This window comes from Myiozetetes cayanensis, unplaced genomic scaffold (assembly GCF_022539395.1).
Source record: "Myiozetetes cayanensis isolate MyiCay16 unplaced genomic scaffold, myiCay2020 scf5-8, whole genome shotgun sequence".
Lineage (NCBI taxonomy): Eukaryota > Metazoa > Chordata > Aves > Passeriformes > Tyrannidae > Myiozetetes > Myiozetetes cayanensis.
In genome coordinates this window covers 83,910,403-83,934,713 of record NW_026087742.1, presented here as the reverse complement: position 1 = coordinate 83,934,713, position 24,311 = coordinate 83,910,403, and the positions used below count along the sequence as shown (strand labels likewise).

Here is a 24,311-nt window from a genome sequence, read left to right as displayed (position 1 = left end):
AACACTAAAAAAGAAAAGTGAAAGTGTTGACTCATATCTGTCATTAACTCAAGGCCTCAAGAGAAAAGAGCTAGAAAACTGAGGAAAAAACTCAGAAAGTAGGTAGAAGACAGCAGCTCAGTAAGACAGAGGATTATCCTGTTCCAAGCAGCAACAAAGACTGATGCTTTCTCACTTGACTACCAACTGCGTAGCCAAGAGGAACATGTTGCCCTGAGAGGCTGAGGTTTGCATACCAGGCATGTTAGACCTATTTATCCCCATGGGCTAGATCTAGCTATCTTCTTTCACTAATGAATAGCCACCGTGTACTCAAAAACCTGTATGCTCCTGCTTGCAATCCTCTGTGCGTGGAACAAGATGGCCAAACAGTGAAACAGCAGAAAAGAAGGCTCACAGTCCAGACACTCAGGTGGCATTTACGTGTGCCAATTTCATCTAACCATGCTGCTGTTAGTAGATCCAGTTGCTCAATCTTAAATACTGAGAAGAGCTCAGTACTGAATCTTAGAGCCTAAAACTGTAATGCATTCATTTCACAGTTCAGATCAGCAAGTGTTTGCATGTATTTGCTTTAAACACTACCACAAATAGCAGGTTGTTTTCTTACTCGATAGAAAATTTTCCATCCACTTTATCTCAGCACCTCAGCATGGGGATCATTTCCTCAAGCTACTGTGTGGCTGTAGCCTACCTTCTAGCAGCAAAGCAAGTCATGGCTTTGATTCTGCTACTGTTGTTTTTCTCATTTAGATCATTTGGTAAGAGTTTGTGTTTTATGATATAGGTGCCCAGGCTCCAAAGCGAAGAGAACCTTTACATCCCTCTATATTGCCGGCAACAACTTGGCCACACTCAGCAAGAAGGCAGAAGACAGAATGGGCTAATACTTGGTGCCCATCAGCCCCACCATGACTTGTGCAGGACAGCTCATATGCTCCTCAGCCATTCCCACAGCAGAAGGATTGGCATAAGTATAGGAACCTGCACAAAGAAGCTGCCCAAAATGTGTCTTCCTTGTAAGCCAGGTAGAAGTCCTGGGTGCAGTGCAGGATTAGTGAAGCATGCTTCTGGTTCCTGAGCTAAGATCTCCATTTGCCTACTTGATACTGCTGCTGCCATGTTTCCTTCTCCCAACACATCTGACTAATGACCATCTCAAAACCCAGCTGGCTTTTTGCTTTTTTGAGGAGAGGAAACTCTAACAACCGTGGTTGAAAGCCTTCGAGTGCTATAACCTGGCAGGTGTTTTTGCACCTGTTATTGTCCCTGAGTTCAGAGCAGGGCAGAAGACATTAAAAGGAAAAAAAAAACCAAAAACAAAAAATCAAAAACAAATAGACAAAACCATGATTTATTTAAGGTCCCAAAGAGGGAAGTCTCCCAAATATTAATTTTGGGGGTTGGCAAAATTGAAGTCAGGCAAACAGAGTCCAAAAGAAACATTAAGGTAGAGAATTATTCTGTTTCAGCTACTGTCTAAATCACAGACAGGAAGGAGCTTCAGGCACTCCTCCTGTTCTATTGCTGAAGTAGCAATTATCTTATCTCCCTTTCACAGTGCTATTATGTGGCAGCCTCATTTGAAGGAAAGATGTCCTGAAACAAAAGATTTAAAAATACTCTTTTGTTCACAGGTTCCTTTTTAAAAGTGTTGTTTTGTTCTGTTTCCTTTTTTAAGTGACATTTATTTGACAAAGGAACCTCATAATTTCATTGAAGGTTAGATTATTAGACCTGAAACACTATTATTTGTTACAGTCGTCCATAATTCTCTACCACAAGATCTCATTTCAGCAGTTGCTATCATTAAAATCATCATTAAAGTACTCTTAATTAGTAAAACTAGAGATATTATGATGGACATCAAAGACCACTTTATCTCTCTGAAGTCTATACATAGAAAGATTTGCCCTGAGGACTGATACTACCTACAATATTTGCTGGACATCTCACATAGCCAGTAAAATATTTTTAGGCATTACAGATTTAGTGACAGCTAAGCACAGGGATTCCAGTTCTCAGATCTCATTCCGACAGTTTAGCACCTAACACCTTTTGTGCACTAGTCAGTTGCTGCCAGGGTGCCAGAAATCACGATCTTCATATATCCAGGATAAACATAACACTGTGCCAACTAGCAGTAGAACTATGAGAGGGACTGAACACTTTGGAGGAAGTATTTGAGGACAAAACAGTATCAAAGGAATCTTTAAGACAGGTGTACGACAAAGAGACCTCCAAATACATAAGTAGAATAGCTTATGAAATAAGAAGAAACTCAGTAATTCAGTCTAATAATTGTCCCACATCCCTAGTACGTCATCTGTTAAGGACCAGAAACATGACTTCAAATTTCACCTAAGTTAGTTAACATTCCTGTCAGCTGCTTTGTGTTTACTCAGACCAAATTCAACTCAAGCATTTTAGTCATCACTAAACCCCACTTTATGTTAGGATCCAAGATATACAACAGGGCATTAATATTGACGTAGCACCTAATAGCTCCTTTAACTACTCTGAAAAATGACTTTTCAGTGTAGACATTGCCAGCATCCAGAGAAGACAAATAAATTTCCTTAGAAGGTGACAATACCATTCTGACATTGCCTAAGATCTTAATGTCATATTTAATGCAAATATAGCCTTGTTTTATTAAAAGGTGCAGATCAGCATGTGCGATGATTGTGGCATAACACTGAACACCTGCTGAAAAAAGTGAGACTAACCTCATGTCAACAGGTTTCCTTCCAGTAAAGATAAATAACTACCACTGCTGCCTTTCATTGCAACTCTCAAAACAGCTGTTTTAAATATTACACTCAGTTTTAAATATTAAATACTGTCCAGGTTTCCGCTGGGATAGAGTTAATTTTCTTCCTAGTAGCTGGTATAGTGTTGTGTTTTGGATTTAGTATAAGAATAATGTTGATAACACAGAGTTTTAGTTCTTGATAACTAATTTTTGACACTAAGTCAAGGAATTTTCAGCTTCTCATGCAGTGAGAAGGATGGAGGGGCACAAGAAGTTGGGTGGGGACACAGCAGGGATAGCTGACCTAAACTGTCCAAAGGGATATCCCATGCTCAGCATATAAACTGGTGGAGAAAGCTGGCCAGGGGTCACTGCTCAGGAACGTAGCTGGCTTTGCAGCTGCCCTGATCTGAAGCAGATGAGCTTTACAGAAAGCCTCCTATCATGCAGTGTCTGGTAGACTCTCCCTAGAAACAGTTTGCATCAGCCCATCACTTTTGCAGCAGCCTACCATCCTTTCTCCAGCTTGAACCCTGTATAAGCCCATTAGCTGGGAGTCCCAGGATCTCAGCGTTGTTCTCTCAGAGCAGACAGACTGCTTCTTTGTGGCCTCAGGAGCAATGGTGAGGGAGGCTGGAGATGTAGCTTTGCTGCTGGAAAGGCACATATTTAGTAAACAGAACATATTACTATGGTGGCATATTGTAAACACCTAGAATGGAATACCTGGGTCCCAGGAGCTCAATGGCTTACAGTTTACAAATACACAGGCAGTTGAAAGTGAAGCTTTGAAAGGAAAGAAGTTAAATATAGGCCATTCTCATGGTGAAACTGGTACCCTATTCTTTAGTTTGAAGACAAAAAATTCCAGTTCAGATACACAGCAATGCATTTGCAGCTTTCCAACAAAACTGCCTTGAAGCCCCATAGAAAAGCACCCATATCAAAATAAACTTTATCATGAAATTCTGGTTTTGGAGTACAGGAAGCACTCAAGTGTACAAAGACTGATCTCTGAGCAGGCAGCTGACTGTTATATTCTCTGAGGTGTCTGGTAGAAAAGATGTTTTGCTGAGGAGCAATGCAGTAGGAAATCCATATATATATCGTTGGACCTACCCAGTGAGTCTTACAAATGAGTTTACTGGATGAGTAGGAGTGCCTCCAAGGTTCTTCACTTGGGAGAATTTTATTTGTCCAAGGCTCCAAGGTGTACCCTAAAACTCGGTCTTCACTCATGGAATTCAGCAGCTGATCAGCTTAACAGGAAGAGACTTTCATCATAGGTGATACAAAGATTACTACCCACTATTTTGATATGTAGCTTATGAAGTGATGTAGATCACCATGTCAAAGCTTATAATAGCATACAGACAACATCTGTAAGTCTGAAACAAGGGCCAGAACTCCCTTTAGCTCAAACAGAAGAATAATGTCACTAAGACAAGGCATGGGAAAGACAAGCAAACTCTTCTTGTGTAAGATTGTGATAAAGCCCAGGGATTTTTTAAGACGACAGTGATGACCATACCTTGGAAGCCTAGTTCTAAAGGTTTGTGCTAAAACACTTGCATGGACTAGGCTTTTACCACATTCCTAATATAGGAGGACAAGGAGCTGGATATACATGTACTATATTTGTCACATTAAGATTGTGTATTCAACTTCCAGAAATCAACATAGAAAAACATGTCCTGGTCAGAGTTTGCAACTAATGTAGGTGGACTCTAGCATCTGCTACAAGATCAACTGGGAAATTTGTGCTTTTTCCTGTGTTCCCTAGTAACAGAGGATTCTAGAAGTGATTTTTGCAGAGCAAATGTGAGTAGGTATGATATTAATTAACAAGGATTCTCCACAGTGTGATCATGAACATCCATCAGAACTAGCTGTCTAGCTTCTGCCTGCTGCACGAGGGGCAGGTTCTCTCTGAAGAGATCTGTTTTCCTCGCAGAAGAGCTGAAATGGTGTGGTCTGTCTGCAATACACCTGCTATGCTTTCTGTGTCAGTAACCTAACATCAGTCTTGCACCATGTCTTCAGGAAGGATGCTGAAAGTCTCCCAAAACGCCAGAAATACTGACAGTGGACACTGTCATTTAACAGAGAATTCTTTTTCCTGTGCAAAAGTGGCAGCATACCTCTATTACTCATTTAGACTAGACTTTGAAAATTGCACATCGATAACAAGCTCCAAAGACTCTACACTGTCTTCGCTGGCCCAGTTCAACGAAGTCCTTATTAATGGAATAGAGAGCCAAAAAGCTTACAGAACCCATCAGTGCAGAGCAGTACCTTTAAGCAGGTTTCCATATATTCTCCCATCAACAGATATGGATGCCCATAGCAAATCAAGAGCTGGACTACAACCAAGATTCAAGTGACTTCCTTGCCAAAGCAGGAACCACTCAAACCAGTGATGGCCTGCTTACACCAGTCACTTTTTATACTCCAGGCAACCAATCAAGGCACCTTAGAAAGGATTTTTGGGTCACCTTCAGGCCTAGGTTCAGTGGAACATTAAAGAAGTCCTAATATAACTGCCCTTATTGTGGTCTTTGATTCTCAAGAGCTGGAAAAAGTAGAAGGATTGTCACTGTCTTCTTGCTATTTAGTTTACAGTCTCAGTTCATACTGCTTCAACTGCTGGCACGGTAGATCTCTATAGTTCTTCTGCCAAGGAGATTTACTGCTGTTGCCTCAGGGTCTAATACAGCTGTTGGTAAACTTTCACCTTGTTCTCCCAGCTATTTTGTAAGGAATTTCACATTATCTTCTTGTCCATTGCCCCTACAAAAAAATGGTGCAACCTCTACCAACTTTGCTCACTTGCTTCCAACAGATGTACCTCAATTGCTCATCCCTTCCTCTGGGTAGGAGCCCTACAAATGTCTTTTAAATACGCTTCTACCTCTCAACTGATCCTAAACACCCATACTCTATCAGGGCGGTGTTAGCTACTTGGCTAAAGCAACCTGTACACTCTTTATACCAGCTCTTACATATTGCTTGAATTAGCAGTAAGTGGCCAACAAGTGTGGAACTAAAAGTATTATGAGTGCTTAGACTGGAGTTGGATAAGACTGATGGAGGGGAGCAAAGTTTGTTGGAGGAAACGCCACATAAATCAGAGGTTCCTCCTATGCACTTTGTGGGTTCACAAGGTATCAGACTGCTGTGACATCAGCAATACTGCAAGATTGCAATGTACAAGCCAAACTAACTCAAGGCATTTTGTTCTGCTTTATTACAAATGTATTGACACAACTTGGGCAGGAGGAATGCTATCACAATGAAACTCAGTCTCAGAAGATCAGACAGACCTCAGGAGTCTATACATATATACAGGATTATACATGTAATAGTTTAGGAAAGGCCATCTAATTTCCATTCAACTAATGATAACAACTATTTTCTTCAAGGTACCTTTATGGTTTGGTCCAAATTATTTGTAAGCTATATAATGCCGATATTATTAGTGAATTCAGGCTCTGTTTTTCAAGCTATTTTCAAATTTAATATTTACAGCACTGTGTTTATTATTTTAGCCTATGGCTAATCCTTAGGAACACTACACCTATTATATGGCAAATGTAATAGTAACTAATTGAATAAGGCAGATTAAGCGTATTTAAAATAACCCATCCAAATACGTACTTTAGAAAGGCATATATAAATTTTACAAGTACAATATTAAAATTACATAGCTAGAGAGAAATAAAATGTTTTCTTCGCATCTCTTGTACTGTTTTTTTCTTGGTTCAACCACACCAGAGAGAGATTTTTGAGTATAAACTGGTCAGGTTTAAGCTTTGTTTAGAAACTTGCCTGATAATTAGATGCAAAGGCTGTTAAATATATATCATTTTTCCACTGTGCAAGCATAAATTATTTCCTGTAATAAATTTTCCTGTGCGTGTTACTAGGCTGTATATAGATCAGAAACGGATATTTATAATTAGCCTGTATTTGTCTTCACTTCTATCTTTGTTTCCAAGGGTTGCTACGGATAACCATTCTTCCACCTCCTGTGTTCTCATTTTGCAGGTGTTGTGAGCCTCACAAGGATGAATCCTTTGTTCCATAGCATTAAGTAGAGATACAACGACCTGGTGAAGCAACCTAGGTGAAAATACGGGCAGTACCGCAGTCAGTATTACTTATCTTGTCACTAAACCTTAACAAAAGCATGTCACAGCTCTCCTGTGCCTTCCTAGGACAACTGCCTTGAGCAGTGTAGGCAAACTGAGAAATATGCTGACAAGAGCAAAATTTTCAGGAATTCGCCTCTTCTCTAAATTCATATTTCCTGGGAATGCTAAAATGTATGCTAAGAACCGTGCAAAGTAGTTAAAAAAGACAAAATGTCCACTTTCACTTATGTTAAGCCAAGATACGATAACCCATTTCCCTAAATGGATGTTGCCGCAGAAATCCATTATGGATTGATTTATTTCAACATATATCTGGAAATGATAAGAACTGCAATGAGATACCTGCTACAAAATATTTCTGCTGAGCAAGGAAGATTGCTTTCAGCTCAGCACTTCATCTTTGAGAGACTAAGTTCTCTCAAAGAGAGATCCGTGGCCCCATGATGGCCCAGCTGTATTGCTACTAGAAAGATCTCTGGTCCTTCTCCATTCCAGTAGCATGGCTTATGTTCTGCCCTCCCAGAACCTGGAAGACACTGAACGATAGTTGAGAGGGGAGGTGAGGTTCTTGATTTTGAGCATCTCACCTTGCCTGTGCCATTAGGAGAGAGTGAACTTTTTCCTGGAAATAAATGTAGATTCTGGGATTTACTGCTGGACAAAATTGGAGTGAGCATGGATCCTACAGCTTTCAGGCAATGCCTATGACTCCTGCCAGTGGCCGAGCCTCCTCAGTCCGTAGCCACACAGTCCCTCGCTGATTCCCCAGCTCTGCCCAGCACACTGACCTGGACAGTGGCAGAGCGAATCGAGCGCAGCTCCGGGCCTCGAGCTCCCGCCTGGCCCTCGGCTCGCTCTCGCTCTGCCGCCGCAACACCCTGGACCGGGGACCCGACATGAATTTTAAAAACCCCGAAGGAAAGCGAGAGCGCTGGAAGGCAGCGCTGCTCCCATGCCAGAAACCGTGGCCCGGCGGGACTCGTCTGTCCCGCAGACCACATCCCTCTGCGCATCTCGCATCCCTTCGTCTCCCCACATCCTTTCGCCCTGCTGCCATCCCCCTCTCCTCCTACATCCCTCTGCACACCTTCCCACATCTCCCTCGTCTCCCGCCTGCCCCGGCATGTCCTCCCGCAGCCCTCTGTCCGTGGACGCTCGCACCTCCGAGCTCCTGCTCGGCATGTCCCCAGGCCGGCCCGGCCCGAGCCGTGATGTCAGACCGGCCGTCGGGGCGGCCCTGCCGCGGCCATGACGCCACCCGGTGCCGTCCCCGGGCGGGACGGGCGCCAGGAGCCGGCGCTCCCTGCCGGAGCCGCCCCCGGCGCGGCGCAGCGCGGTGCTGGGCGGGTCCCGGCGCAGGGCGGGTCCGGCGCAGAGCCACTGCCGGCAGCGCTGGGCCCGGGCAGGCGCCGCGCCTGCAGCTCTCGGCGGGGCCATGCGGATGGCGGTCGGTGCGGCAGCGGGCGAGGGGGCAGCGCAGAGCCCCGGCCCCGCCGCCGTGTCGCTGGGCTTGAGCGTGGCCGTGGTCTCCAGCTTGGTGAACGGCTCCACCTTCGTCCTGCAGAAGAAGGGGATCGTGCGGGCCCGCGGGAGAGGTAGGGGCCCGGCGATGCGGCGGCAGAGGGCGGGAGCGCCCCTTCTGGGGCTTCCCGGGCTCCCCTCGGCACTCCCGGTAACCCCCCGGGTGAGCGGGGCGTCGCCCCCGGCCCCGTGCGGGACGGGTCCCCCCTCCCGGGGCAGCCCGGCCACCCGCGGGGCCGCTCCCTCGCCTCGCCCCCGCGCAGCCCTTCCCGCGCTGCGGCGGGGCCGGACCGGAGGGCAAGGGGCAGGATGCGGGAGGGCTGCCGCGGGACACGGGCACCCCCGGGCCCTGACACAGCCTCTGCCGACGGGGTGGCGGTGTCGCCTGGAGCGGGGGACACCGTTCCGGAGGAGCCGGCCTCGGTTTGTCAGCTTAAGCGTGTTTGACATCAGAGGTCCGTGGCTGGATCGCGGCGCCGGGGAGGTGATAAATGACCGGAGAGACGGCAGGTGGGGATCAGTCAGGATGTATTACGGGTGGAAAGCACCGAGGGTGGGTGAAGGTGGGCACCAGCAACAGTTTCCTGATGTATGGTCAGCTCGCCGGTCTTATGTCTCCCTGTAACACAACACTGGGGACTTGTGTGTTGTATGCATGCGTACATAGGTTCCTCTTCTTCATGTACTTATGGGACTTTCCAACCAGTTTCTATGGCTTTGCTAGTTTCTTGCCATGAACAGCACCCGCACATCTTGTCACTTATTTATTCTAGCCCTTCCAAGTTATATTGTTCTTCAGTCTCACGGTGTTTTCCTCTTGTTGAGAAGAAATATGCACCAGTAACATGAAATAATTTATTTCTTTTTTTTTTTTAATTGAAATCCTATGCCTCATTATTGTTTTCTGAGGTGAACGTATTCAGAAACTGACTGTGCTGTCTAGACAGTTTGGCCAGAACAAAACTATATATTCAGAGTGTGAAGATTTTCTGTATTTTATTTTGCAATTGGAACTCCCAAAAGCACGCAGCTGAACAGCACTTGCTAGTTGCATCATCGTGCTTTGAATATAGGAAAATTCAGTGTATTTGTTCTTAGTATCATGCTTTTATGTAAGGGGAAAGTTGTAAACACAGGTTACATGAGCCCTTTGGATTCTATTACTGTAGTCAGTAGCCATTTGTTTTTGTAGGTGATGGTGTCTGTGTATGAGCATGTGTCCATAGGTTCTGGAAACTCTTTCTTTTGAAAAATGCTTTTCAGTGACCAGGACAGGCAAGGTATTTCCTTTGTATACATCTATGTACATAAATATATATATTTGTACTTGAGGTGGCTCATGTTAGAGCAGCAGTTTATTTCCCATGCCTGCTGCATTTAGCATGTTAATAGTGGATGCAGTGGAGCAAAGCAGACTTTGGAACTATGTCACTACCAGCTGCCAGCCTGATCTAAAAAGTTTGTTTTCCCTTTTCTGCAATGACCTTACAGTTAAGGGCCTCAGACTTGGTTTTGCAAGTATAGTCTCCCTTTCTCTCCAAGATGGCTGTAATCCATTTTTGTTGTCCACGGAGAGATCACGTTTGCATCATAAATACAATTTTTTTTTTTTTTTAAGGAAACAGTGAGAAAACACAAGAGAAAGGAACAACTTTCCATCCCAAGGCAGCTGGGGGAAGTTTCCATTTTGCAGTATAGTTGGGTCTAATTACTCCTGAAGAGCTTTCAGTGGAGCACTGAGTTGAGCGTGTGATGGGCGTGTGCCTGCTTTCTCAGTGCTAGCAGCTGTAAAACATCCTGTTTTGAAGATAGTAGTGATGTTTATTTGTGTATCTTGCTGAGCAGTTCGTAGTACTTTCTATTGCTGTGCTCAGTGTGGAGGCATCCAGGAAAATACCCCAGGTTTCTCTCTGTTTAATGTTACGAAGCAGTGGAGTTCTGCCTCGAACCTAGCAGTTGGAGCTGTGAGTCCAAGATCGTCCGTGTCAGATGATGTCTTTTTTCCATTAGCTTCAGCAGGTGTTGTATAATTAACAAGGAGGCACCTCAAGTCTTTTCTGCCCTCTCTCTTCAATCAATAATATAGTATCAATTCAATTAGTAATACTTGCCTGGTTTGAAACAGCAGCAAGTGACAGATATTTTTCAAAGTTACCTTACTTGAGTCAATATTTTCTATAATTTCTGCCTCCAACAGTGTTTTTATTTTATATGCAGTAACAAAAGCCTAAAAACTTATTACACCCACTCAAAAGCTGGCCATTTTCATTAGTCATTTTTCATCTCATTTCAATTATATAGTTTGATTTCCAGGTGCTTTATACATTTCCAGAGTTATAGATGACTGCATTTTTCTTTCATTTGGGATTTCAGGGTAGGTACAATATTGTCTACTGCTCCAGTGGCTTTTGAGAGAGCATCTTCCCAAATAAATGCAGAGCTGCATTACTAGAAAGAGGAGCAAAACAGAAGCATAATGTGAGGTGAAGATTGTGCTTGGAGGAGGCCATGCTTCAGTTTAGAAAGCCTTGACGTTCTACAGAAGCAGAACTTATAAAATGTGGTACAGAGGCTCCACATGGGCACATCCCAAGGCAAGAGCCTATAAACTGACAGTGAAAGTAATCATCCTCAAACTTGGGAGGCACTATGGGTCAATCCAGAGGTTTTACTCCTCTCTCTGAAACAGGGCAGGATATCAGGAATTCAGAGGCTTCAGTCATAACACTTCTCAGTGCTTAAATGCAGGAGGATTGGTCTATCCCATGGTCCTGCCAACCTGTGTGCCAAAACAATTTCTCTGGTACAATTTTTCTGAAACAATTTCACTGAATTTATATTAGAAAACTAATTGATCCAAATCATACTCTGTTTCCATAGGTTTCCTATAGGTTTTAATCTGTATGTTTAAATGTCACCCTCAGAAGCATTTGGTGGCATTTTGGATGCTTTTCTACACGCTACTACATTAGCATCAGATAGGTACTTCATACTGGAAATCAGAACTTCTGACCAATACATTGTCTTAAGAAAGTGTCACTTGGACACATGAGCCAAATCCGAGAACTTTCTATTCTTTTTTTCCCCCTCACACTCAGTTGCCATGAAGAATCAGGTTAAGATGGAGGTCCTTAATAACTATGTTTTCCTATACTTCCTCTTTCAGGTACTTCATACTTAACAGATATAGTATGGTGGTCTGGCACTATTGCAAGTAAGTATCTTAGAAGGTTTGAATTTTTTTTTAAGAGGAGTTGGGCTTCAATGGTGATACGAGACATCAGGAAATCTGGGTTTTCATATTGAATCTCATACTCATTTGTCATGAAATTCCCATCCCCAGAAATATCCCACCATTAGTAATCCACCACTCTGGCTACCGTGCCTGCTGGTGTTTGAGAAAGCAAAGAGCTGGGACAAACATGAGTCAGACATCTTTCCACACTTCCAAACCACTGGGTACTTGCAGCCCTTGGCAGCCACACACTGCTCTGACTCTGGGTTCCTGCATGGTTTGTGTCTCTGGATTGTGCTGGCCTGCTCAGTTTTTAATAAAAGTCAAAGATGAATTAAAAATTGTCGCTCTGCACAAAAGGGCTCATTGAGCACATGTTATTTTTTAGATCAGAAAGCGCTTAACCAGCCTCGATTAAAAAAAAAAGATTCTTTTTGAGTTCTAGTTCAACAGATATAGTTTCAGTTTTGCTTTTAATCTGCAAGATTAATATGAAGCCTTGTGTGGTGCTGATATCAGTGTAATTTTACCCTTAATTTCTTTGTAAACCCTGCTCACACCAAGTTCATTCTCTGATGTGAATGTGGAGCATGGGGAGCAACTAGCTTTCTCCTCTTGCAGGTCAGCCCTAGTTCTACCCACAAGCTTAAAATTATGCCCACTTTTAGACTCTAATCCAGCCTTTTGTGAATTATTTGGAAATGTTCTGATGCTGTTTCTGAGAAGTATAAGAGTCCAGTTGTGCCTCTGGTTTTGTGGCAGCAAGGTAAGTCTCTGTTTTTTGTTTTTGTTGTCTTAAAGCTATGCAAAAGGAACAAAAACTGATAGATCCCTTTGAAGGACAAAGTTCACAAGTGTAAAAGCCAACAGAGCTTCAGAAGAAAGTCTTCAGCTAATTTAACCTGAGTTTAAGTAGTTCTTTCTCAGCTTCCTCCTCTGCTAGGGTCACTACTGCCTAAGTAGAAATAAATCTATGCATCAGTCTCTGTTTATCACTCATGAGGCTCCCATCTTTAATCTCTGAGCAGAAGGAGTTAAAATAAGAGAGGTTTTATTACAGGACTTATCCTGGTGAATCAGAGAAAACAATTTCATGCTTAAAAGAGCTGACTGAATTGAATGAAGGCAAAGCAGCTGAAGGGAATGGTATCAGTTGGCTTTTTTTCCAGTAGCGAGATGCAGGTATTTCAAAACAAAGCCTCAGTAGCTTTACAGAGGAACCAAGAAGAATTGTTATCGATATTATAGACTCAGTAAGGCAACAAAGTCACAAACAGCAATAGCAAGGGCCAGGTAGGCACCTATGGGATGCAGAGAATGGTGCTTGTGGGGAATTAGCAATATCCTCAGTTATCTTGATGAAATTATAGCACCCGATATAATTTTATCAAGCAGGGAATTTGGAGTTTGGATGACTAACAAAACCCCCATAAACTCTATCAACTTGTTTTCATGGTATTTGTTCAAATGGTGAACAAGCATTTCTGTGTTGGCATGCTGACTCAGCATAACGCTGCCTAACTCTTTTGGGGCCCTGGGATCCACTGGATTACTGAGGACTTCAAAGGAAGGGCTGCAGGTTCTGCTAAGGGACTTTTCTTTCACTGTAGTTGAAAGAGTGATTGCAGCATGTGTACAGGTATTTCAATGAGTGTTAAACTAATTAATTGGCTAATTAATTAGTTTCAGTGCAGGTTTTGATGGCAGCATAGAGGCAGCTGTTTTTTATAGTGGATCTATCTGTGTTATTATTTTATTGCAGATGGGGAATAAATACACTTGTGAAGCAAATCTCCTGTTTGTCACCATGGATTGGCCTTTATTTCCCATTTCATAGCAGAGTTGGAGTTCCTGAACTGGATTTTAATATGAAACTATGCTGGAAGATGCAGTCTAGGAACACACTTAATGCATACAAGCTACAAGTAGATTTCCAGTTCATGGGAGCAGGCAGAAGTTAGCCTGAAATAAAGCCCCTGACATGCCTAGAGCAGATATCTTTTTCTGTACTCCTGATCTCCTTGCTAATGTAGACAGGTCAGTGAGCATCAAGTTTTGTGTTGCAGTAACTTTGGGGCTACTGGTACTTCTTTACCAAGGTTAAACCTTGGTGTGCCTTCAAGAATTGAAGTCATGTTTTGACTTACAGCATTGATGTATCTGGAGAGGAATTTTTGTCCAGAGAGGACTGGATAGGTTGACAGCAAAGGTCCTCCTCATCATCAGGTAGATGGTAACAATTAATGAGATTCTTTTTTTATTTGGTCTTAATTAGTCTTGGTGTGTCGTTCATAGTGGTTAGGGACTGTTAACATACCCATGGTGATACGGAAATCCTCCAGTAAGTTCAGTTGCCTTGAAATATGTTTGGTTTGACTGAAGCTTCTGAGACCTCATTTATGGATTGTTGTTGGTGCCATCTGTTAGGAGTTCTTCCAACAGAAAGTCAAGACACCTGACCTCCAAAAAAAGCAACCTTTTGTCAGAGTTATTTGGAAATGTCTGTAATCTTCTGAAGCGCAGCGTGCCAGCTGTGCTCCATCCTGCATCCACGATCTGCCCCAGGGCCTTCAGATGCCCTGAAGATAATGCCAGAGGTTGCCACATATATCTGAAAACTAAGCCTGAGTCTGATAGCAGTTACTCTGTTCCCAGGGGCAGGGAGACCACCACTGTCTCTTCTGCTTTAGAAATGCTGCTCATCAAGTTCTCTGGCTCACTCCTGCATGTAGAGAAAACCTCAGTGAATTTAATTAGTATAATTTTGCCACACTGCAGTTTTGCAAGTTTGTTTGTCTCCTTCATGTTTCCTGTAGGTTACACAGTTCTTCAGCTCTACTGATAATGTGAGCTAAATTGGTAAATTAATTAATGTTTGCACAGTACTTTGCAGGTGTAAAAAACAGGATGATGGTAATGATATTTGATAGTTGAGGGCAATGCCAGCTTGAGCATAAAGGCATCTTGGATTCTTGAAATGTTTTTAAATGCTGATAATGGCTTTTAAGAGCAGCTGGAAATTTGAGCTGTATGTAATTTGTGCTCAATCTCAAGCTTCTTGCCAGTTACCACAGACCCTGTAACTATGCAAGTACGTTGATCTATTATAAACTTGCCAGCACTTGCAAAACCACCCAGCTTTTATTTTTTAACTGAAAGCTTGAACACATGAACTGTTATCACAGCTGTGATGTGCAATAGTGTGGTACATCTTGGAACTTATTTGAATTGGAGGAAAGAAAAAGAAGGTTTGAGGCTGTTTCTATGACTTGTCAGGGACCTGTTTTTTTACAGTGGTCAGGAATGACTCTTGATGTTATATAGTGCTATTTGATGTAGTGTATTGAGGAGTCCTTATGCATGTACTTAGGATTTCATTAGAAGATTCCTCAGTACTGTCCTTTTTTTCCTCCCAAAAAAGTAGCACTACTGTCAGGAACTATAATCAAGTGCATTTTTTTATGTGCATGCACATTCTAAAGATGAAAACATGGGTCATATGTACTTTTAGCCCTCCTCATATAAATATTAAAGTGTAATACTGAGATATTTGAGTGTAACCCATGAGTGCTTCTAATTTAAAGGCTTATGTTCAACTAAGAGAAGTTACAGAAGAGATTATTTACTGTGCCCACTTGGATACTCTTGTGTGGCAAATATAAATCCTATATTAAGAAATAATAAAGAAATATAAAAAAAAACCCCAACCATTTCGTTTAAGTGCAAAATTAACAGAACTAAGCAAATCTGTAACATCTGTTTTCCAGTTAGGTCAGTCTTTCCTGAACAATATTGGGTAAGTTTTGATTACTTCTTCTTACAAAGGGGTTTAAAGGCTTATTTCTGCTTTTTTTCTCAGTGGCTCTGGGTCAAATAGGGAATTTCTTGGCCTACACTGCAGTCCCAACTGTACTAGTGACGCCCTTGGGAGCTCTTGGCGTTCCATTTGGGTAAGAGTTTGCTTTTCTTGTTCTTATCTGGATGTTGTTACTACTTAATAAAATGTCAGATGGACTCAGTGCTCACTGAAGGACCACTAAGAAGATGTTGGGCTTATGTTGTTAATGATGTGTTATAATGTCACCTATTCTTGTTTTCCCTGGAAAAGTTGGGGGTAGGGGGAGACAGTGGTGAAGAAGGGTTTTCGTGAGTACCTTTTGCTTTAGCTATTACTATGATTCAGAACAGATAAACATTTTTTTTCCCTTCACTGTGGTTATTCTGGACTCTTCTGCCTATTCTCTTATTCACAGTTCCCTTACTAAGTAGTGCTTTCCTTTTGTCTCACAGTCTTTCTTTGCCCTGCTATGCACAGCCCACATGTATTTATGGATGCTGATTTTCAGTTCGTTGGATTTGGCCCCTTTCCTGAAGCCCCAGCTTCTTAAATGTTATGTTGGAGGGGGGCACAGAAAAGGCAATGAGTTTAAGGACTTTAATATGCAACTAAATGTTTTGTGAATAGGTAAACTACAGTCGTGGAACTAATGCAATGTAAAAGCACAACTCTTTAAAAACAAAGCTGTACATTGCCTCAAGATTTTTCTGTTGACTGCACTGGCCATCTGCTTCAGAGTGTAGATGGCTTTGCATCAGCTTCATGGCTGACTTTAGTTTTATACACTATGAAGCACACTGATGGTGCTCTACTTACCACCTCTTATTTTATTCTAGGCCACATAATTTTGTGTACTTTGGTCAGCTACATGTCTGAGCTGAGCCCTGTGATCTTTGTAACTAAAGGTCACTTTTATCTCCTGACTGCCTAGCACCTATAAAATGGGGCTTTGTCACAGCTCACCAATTTAGGAATGGGTAGATAACTGCCTTGGAGGCCAGATGTCTGCTTTAGGGGGTTTGGGTTTTTGGGCTTTTTTTGCTGAGGTGATGTGGTGCTGTTTTTTGAGGTGTTGTGGTTAGCAGTTTTGTTGGAGTTTGGGTTTTGTTTTGTTGTGTTGTTTTTTTTCCTGAGGTGAGATGTCAAGGACTGAGTAAAACTGCAAATGGTGGATGAATCTTTCCGAAGATAAGTCAGAAATACATTCTGAGGATTCACTAACATTTGGTTGAAGATCCACTGACATTTGATAATATTCCTTTAAGAAGGAAGTTCATGTGGCACAACACTGTTAGAACATTATTAACAGGATGTAGTCAAACTTTTATTTTTCTTCCTCTTTGTGAAAGGTCCATCTTAGCTTCTTACTTACTGAAAGAGAAACTGAACATTCTTGGCAAGCTGGGATGTTTGCTGAGCTGCGCCGGGTCTGTTGTTCTCATCATCCATTCCCCAAAGTCCGAGAGTGTGACGACTCAGGCTGAGCTTGAAGAGAAGCTTACAAATCCAGGTACTGTGGTTTTTTATTAATTCGTAACAGTTTTGTGACGTTGAGCAAGAGCATGCAGGAGGAAGAGACTTAACACTTCTATCAAGTAGGAAAATTGACTTTTGAAGAAAACATGATATGACAGAGAGAAACCAGTACACGGTTTGTGTAGGAAAACTGTGCCTTACTCTACTTAGAACTTGTTATATTTATTGAGATCTGTGTGCAGAAAGGAAAACGTGAATACTTTTGAAAACATTGTCCTGCACAGCAAGCTCAGAACAATGGCACAATAAAGCAAAAAATAGGCTGTTGTAGAGAAATAGGCTGTTGAGACATAAGCTGAAATGCCTTTCTCTTTCTCACTAGCTGCTGGAGGACACATACTGGTGCTAATATGTTCCAGGCCCAGTTTTATTTGTCTTGCTTAAGAACTAAACTGACAACTATTGTTTTTCCTTTATTTGCTTTAAGTGAAAGTCAAACCTAATAACATCAGCTATTCAAAAAATCTGCAAACAAAGAAAAAAAATACCCTGGTGTAAATTTACATTTAAATTTAAATCTGAACAAAATGAATTGGCAATGTATTTCTTTAAAACTGTAAAGCATGAGATGTTTTTCACTGATCTAATGTGTGTACTGATGCTATAAGTGATATGGCCTCATGTTTCTTCCAGCTGTCCCTACTCCACTTGCTCACCTTAATGGGATCTAACTTTGTGTTTAAGCTCTTTGCTGGATCCACACACCATACCTTATTGAACTGGTTATGAAGGAGGTGTTGTCCCTGCTGTCTGTCATAGGAGGAGACTTTAAGAAGTATAGTCCTGATGAAAGAGAGAATAAAATAAAAATAACCATCCAAAATCCACTTCAAATGTGCAACAGTGTGTCATTGACTACATGATGATTTGTTTTACTCAAAGAACATGACAACATCATCAGTTGCAGATGCCAACAACATCTCTAGAAGCTCAGTGATTTGGATCTGTATTCAATAGCAAATCTTAAGTGTGATATATACTGAAGTTCACTGGTATGACATGATTTGCCTGCTAAAATTTTTAGAAGACCAGGAGTTCTCACCTTGCTATTGTTTCCTTTTTGTTTTCCAGTTTTCGTGGGTTATCTCTGCATAGTGCTGCTAATGCTTCTCCTGCTTATCTTCTGGATAGCTCCAGCTCATGGACCTACTAATATCATGGTTTACATCAGTATTTGCTCTCTGTTGGGCAGTTTCACTGTTCCCAGTACAAAAGGCATTGGGCTGGCTGCTCAAGATATCTTTCACAATAACCCATCAAGTCAAAGGGCTCTGTACCTCTGTCTGGTACTTCTGGCAGTATTAGGATGTAGCATTATCATTCAGTTCAGATACATCAATAAGGCACTGGAATGTTTTGACTCCTCTGTGTTTGGTGCCATCTACTACGTTGTGTTTACCACCCTAGTCTTGCTGGCTTCAGCCATCCTTTTCAGGGAATGGAGTAATGTAGGAGTGGTAGATTTTTTGGGAATGGCTTGTGGATTCACCACAGTATCTATTGGAATTGTTCTTATACAAGTCTTCAAGGAATTCAACTTCAATATTGGAGATTTAAATAAACCTAACATGAAAACAGATTAAAATATTTTTTGAGGGGAAACTGGATGGCTCAGGGAAGGATGCAGAGTCTTTAATTTCTAGGTCACTGATTCAAATGGGATTCAGGCAGGTAACTACCCTCTGATGATTTGGTGGCCTATATGAAATGAATTGGAGGCCTCCATCCAGTTTCAAAGGAACAGTTGTCCATGTACCCCAGTCGACACAATAAATGACCTTAACTGCAACCACTGATTGAGTCAGCATAGAGACTGATGAATTTCTTTACTATAAAAGGTAGTCCCTCAGAAAAGGTCTGTGGATATTCTGACAGACCTGCATGTGAAAGCTTGTATTGTGACTTCTGAGGTACCATTTCTGTGGCAGAGAACATCAGTTTCTAACTCACTCAATCTGACACCTTCCATCATGAGTGATGTGTACCTTTAAAATAAGGAGGAATAAAAGTGGAAGAATTTGTTAATTTCAGTATAGCAACGTGTTCACCATGAAGGCTGTGAATTCTGAGATAAATGTTGGTTGAACCATGAACTGCAGATTTGTCCTTTTTAATGACTGTCTTGGCAACTTTGTCTGCCATGTGGCGAGGACTGGGGAGTTTTAAATTTAATTCTTTATACAGAGCAGTGGACCCTTAAATTTGTTTCACTAATTACTTATCAGCTGATGGTAGTGACCAGGTATGCATTTTTCTTTGTAACACTTGCATTAAGACATACTGCATTCATCTCACAGTTTTTAATTGGGAGCAGACAGAAAGCCTGTGAAGGATATGGAAATGATGCACAGACTCATTGCCTACATGGTGGCTTATTTGTAAGCAGCTCAGAACTGTTTCAGTGCCTTTGCAATCCAAAAATACTGCATAATTGTGAATGTATTTGTTTCAGATGGCCTATACTGGTTTAATAATTCTGTTTCACTGTCTATAATATTGGACTGTATTCAGATTCTAAACACATAAAGTATCTAGAAGGACCCATATATATTTGGAAGAATTGACAAACGTGAACTGAAACCCCCAGATGCCTTGACAGCTTCTGAAAAACTCATAATCCTAATGAGAAGAGGTAATCTACAGGAGGCGTGTTGAAAACAGCCCAGCATACCTTCATTTTAGTTCAGTGACTAAATGCAGGAGACCATTTTGTGAAGCAGCTAATAAATAGAGACCATAAAAAAATTAAGAGAGAGGAGAGCATGAGCTTTCTCATAGCTCATAGAAGATGGTCTGATTTCTCTTGTAACATGGGAAAATGAGGTTAAAGACCAAAAAAGCTTAGGCATTCAAAGAGCTGAGTTTTAGATAACTGACAGGGACACACATTCAGCTCCAGTAATTTATAGACCTGTGTGAATGGTTCAGCCATAATATTTTGACAAGTAGTACAGATACCTTAAGCTATGATGGGAATGACTCTAAACAGTTTAAACCATTTAGAGGATATTGATATGTCAAAGAAAGAAACAGTTAATGTTCATGTTCTACTTATATTTGGTAGCTGAAACATCATGAGTCAAAAACTTGAAAGCTTACAAAGCAGTGAATGTTTGTTTCCATGTAAGTGCAAACCTGGAAGAGTACCATGGAGCTCAACACCTCTAGATCAGGATGTCTCTTGAGGAAAACAAAAACCCCCAAAGTGGTTACAAGACAGTATTTGAGAAAGTTCATGACACTTTATCCAGAAATCGTGAATGTAGCTTTGTGGCTGCCTGACAAGAACATGGACTTCAATTAGCAGGGTGTAATACTGTCTGCTCTCGTGATCTTTTTTGTTAACCTGAATTAATGTTTCCTTAAAACTCAGCCTCCATTTTAATTTAAAATGAATGCTATAAGCCCTACTAATGGCAGCAATAATCGTGAAAGTGAATCCTAAAAATTTAGTATTCTGGAGGGATTGTTCTGAGGGAGTGAGAGTCCTACTATGTTATTTGCAAGCTTGTTTTATAACTCCAAATTGCAAGGGAGTGACTGAGTTGGCAAAAGTGTACTTTGTTATAGGCCAGCACAGTAACTGGATATCTTATTGAAACAGAGTAGCACTAGCAGAGAAAGGACCATCTACATGGATTTTCAAATATTGTACATGGATTTTAGAAAGTTCGAAAGATGAGGGGAATTGGGCTACAGAAGCTGGTTAAAACTAACTTCTGCCCATTATTGATTGGAAGATGGTTTCTTGATTCTCAGCAAACAGTTGTATTTGGTCATACTAGTTACCTTTTCTTCTGATTGAAACAAATTCTGCATAGACTGAGACCTGTGTTAATCTACTTTTTAAAATAATGTTAGCTGTTTTCTGAAGCAGTCAAGTTGTCTTTTCAAAATTCAAATTCAGAGTTCCTGAGTTGCATGTTGGTTTCATATTAGCTTTTAATCTCTGAAGACTTCAGTGAAAATCTTTAGGTCAGAATGGAAGTGATTGTGATGTCATCTTATTCCTCCTTTGGCCATATTTGTTTGTCTTGGTTTGTTTTAAAATTAATTATTTATAAAGTGCCTGTCCTATTATGTTGGGTGCATATGCAAATTATTAGTTAATACTAGATTTAAAATAAACTTGACTGCCCTGTCTAAACCTTGCTACTTTCTGCTCCACACAAAGTTTACTTGATAAGTGCTCACTATGCAGAGGAAGAACAAAGTAGCAGCCATGTTCTGTGGTCCTCTGACTATCCTTACAACTGATAAATGTCTGCATAGTTCTCTCCAGCTGCTCCTCATCTGTGATCTTTCTAGAAATGTCTAGTTACCCTTAATGTTTAAAACAGAGATGTCAAAAGCCAGCACATAAGGTGAAAGAAATTCTTGTGGCCTTGCACATCACTTGTATCTGCAGCCTTCTACATCTTGAATGCTAAGTAATGGAAACCTTTACTTTTTGCTATTTGTTCAGTGTGTAGCAGTGTTCTTTTGAGTTCTGCTGTACCTGGATCTGATTCAGTTCTAACTTTAGAAATGTATTAGCATTTCCTGTTGTCACTGTTGATAAGGCTCTCCCCCACTCCATCCCACACCCTCCTCTTTCTAGGTGTCCTACCTTTTTTAGTCCCATTGCTTTTCTGATTTAAAAGAAGGCAATGTTGAAGTTGAATTTTAGCTGTTCACTCTTTTTGTTTTTCTTTTTTATTTCACCCCTTTAATAAGTAAGCACTTTGAATAAGACAGATATCTGAGTTTCATCATCTCAGGGAGCAAATGTGCATAGTTGTCTCCTGAGCTTTGGTGTCCTTTGTGGGTCTGCCCTTTTCCCATTCTCTTTGTATTATGTCTGTTGATAGCTGGGAGGCAGATGACTTCAGTTCTGATTCCAAAGTAGAAGTGGGAGAGGCTACGCATACAAAAAGTGGACTCGTTGCAGTGGTGGAACGCATTTGAATTCAATTCAAATCCTTATGAAAGGCACTTCACTCTGTATGTCTGACTTCTGTTATACTTGTCAAACATATTTACTTGGTACTCACTTGAGGATAGCTCTTTGATCATTATCCCTTCAGTGTATGGAGGATTTGCATATGTCAGTCACAATCTTTATTAGGTGTCAAACACAAAAATCCCTCAAATGTCCAATAGGAGAATAGAAACCTTTTTGATACAACCAAAAAAAAAAAATTTGTTACATCTTAAGTACTTCTGTAAAAAAGAAAAATGTCTAAACAAGTTATCTGCTGTACTGACTTTCCAGGACTCTGTATGTGTAAATAGAGCCTATTTATTAGTGAGCTGCAGCTAACATAGGAACCTGTCATATCACAGTTTGACAAGTGAAGCTTCCTATTAATAATACTGATTTATATTGGAACATATGTATTTTTCTGAAGTAACTAGCACTGAAAAGTGGAAACACTGGATTAATTTTTCGGAACACTAGAAAGTGAGGTTTACCTTTCCTCTTTATTTAAAAAATAGAGGGTTTGTATTTAAAGAAGTTTAGGGTTATAAATAGGGGGTGCTTTAAATGGGCAGTTGTTTGCATGTTATGCCCCTCTCACGTTCTTGTTTCACAAATACAAAACGTCAAGGATTCTACAGATCTTACTTCATTGTCTTGAGATGGTGTAACTGCTGAAGTTTTACTGTTAAATCAAGCATTATCAAATGTTTACCTATTACCTGTTATCTTTGTAATAAATTTTGGTGCTATATATGGGCTTAAAGAATGCAGAATTTTAGTCTGTACTGTGTTAGGCACCAATGTGGTCAGCAGTTATTATTACTAGTGCCCAAGTGTTTCAGACAGCAGTGTTGAAATGTTATGGATTAAGAAATCATTTTTTGAAAGCTGAAAATAAGTTTGCGTTTTTAAATTATTTGTTCTTGTGTTGGGTCCTCCCATGTCCTCCCCCCTCCTGAGGCAGTTGCTCTACAGAGTGGAAAATATTATGCAAAAGTGGTATTTTTAAGTTAAATCCTTTTTCAACTGTGGAACTTTCTCTTCTTCCCCCCCACCCCTACTTTTTTTTTTTTCCTGGAATGTAAAAAATAGTTCTAATGGGATATGGGGAAAAGGTGGATGGCAACAAACATACAGTGTCAGGTTTGGTTGCTTCAATGCTCTTGCAATATAGTTACTACAGATTACATAAAAATGGTTTATTTTATTAGCTTATGAATAATGTATATATAGATTTGTTAACGGCTTACGAGTCAAGCTTACTCTCTTTGCTTTTTAAAAAATAGTTATAGGCATGTTGTATTTGCCTTGTGTAAATTATTAAAGGCTATTTATTAAGTTTTCTGATAACTAATCTATTTATTAACCTGTATTGTTTTAAAATAAATGATTTATTTCTAGCTCAATGCTTGTTTTGTGATTCCTCTTTATCCCATGGGGGGAAAAGTCAAGTTTCCCTCACACCTAGCTGCTTTACAGCCTAATCCCAATTCATAAGCCTAAACTATTTCCATTTCCCTTTCATAAAACAACAGTTTTGCATTTACTCAGATCAGCAGGTTCTGTGGGCACAGTGGGTACTGATCAGTTGCCACACTGAGGGTTCAGTTGTCCTATACTGGAGTCTACTAGCAGGCTATATAGTCTTAATATCATCATTGGACTGAAGTTTGCTCACAGGTAGAATGAACACTTCTCTGGAGAAATGTTAGCTGAGGCCCGAGTCACTTTAAACTGTGTCTTTAGGGTTAACGTGTGCTCTGTTCCTGCACTGCTGTACACTGGCTACTTGCTAGTGCTTTTATTTCAAGATCTACTGCTTCACAGTTGGGTATGCATTGAATGGCAACAGCTCTAAGGAAGTCACTGGTCTAATTTATTGTCTGTCACAAGAGCTTCCTGTAGAATCACTTGGAAAATTACAGTGACTGCCCATCTAATCCTTCATCTGAAATTCCTAGCTCCTGGCATCAGGTACTGGCAAACACATGGCTTACAATCTCTGTGTGTGTGTTAAGTTTTGGTTGGTTGGGTGTTTTTTTAATGGTGGGATTTATGATTAAGAACAGTTTCAGATCTGTGATTCAGGCATTTGTGGTTTAGGGGATGCATCAGTGTTACTGCTGGTCAAAATTTAATGTTATTTTTAAACAAAAAAAATTCTCTCAATATTAAACATATGCAGTGGAAAAGACTGGCATAGATTCTTTACTGTAATTTTATTTTTAGAGGTGCTGATGATATTAAGGCAATATACAAAGATAGTCCAAAAAACTAGAGGCTTTTTCTGCATGCAGCATCTCTGATTT

At 40.9% G+C, this 24,311-nt stretch overlaps 1 protein-coding gene across 2 annotated transcripts; it reads left to right on the top strand.

Annotated features, from left to right (window-relative positions):
- Nucleotides 1-8,279: 8,279 nt before the first annotated feature.
- NIPA1 (NIPA magnesium transporter 1) lies at nt 8,280-23,408 on the top strand. 2 transcript variants are annotated; one of them, XM_050334006.1, is made up of 5 exons: nt 8,280-8,504; nt 11,597-11,644; nt 15,525-15,615; nt 16,853-17,013; nt 17,673-18,103. In XM_050334006.1, exons 1-5 carry the CDS (start codon nt 8,345-8,347, stop codon nt 17,708-17,710), a joined length of 498 nt encoding a protein of 165 aa, XP_050189963.1. In that variant the 5' UTR covers nt 8,280-8,344; the 3' UTR covers nt 17,711-18,103. The 2 variants fall into 2 exon arrangements, with proteins under 2 accessions (XP_050189963.1, XP_050189962.1); XM_050334005.1 differs by lacking the exon at nt 17,673-18,103 and adding an exon at nt 18,111-23,408 and having other exon boundaries at nt 8,284-8,504.
- The last annotated feature ends 903 nt before the right edge of the window (nt 23,409-24,311 follow it).

Excerpts from the sequence above, each read along its gene's own strand:
- NIPA1 (XM_050334005.1), top strand. The coding sequence starts at position 8,345 with ATGCGGATGGCGGTCGGTGCGGCAGCGGGCGAGGGGGCAGCGCAGAGC. Across the intron at positions 11,645-15,524 it reads GTGGTCTGGCACTATTGCAA|TGGCTCTGGGTCAAATAGGG; the intron begins GTAAGTATCTTA and ends TTTTTTTCTCAG. Across the intron at positions 15,616-16,852 it reads GCTCTTGGCGTTCCATTTGG|GTCCATCTTAGCTTCTTACT; the intron begins GTAAGAGTTTGC and ends TCTTTGTGAAAG.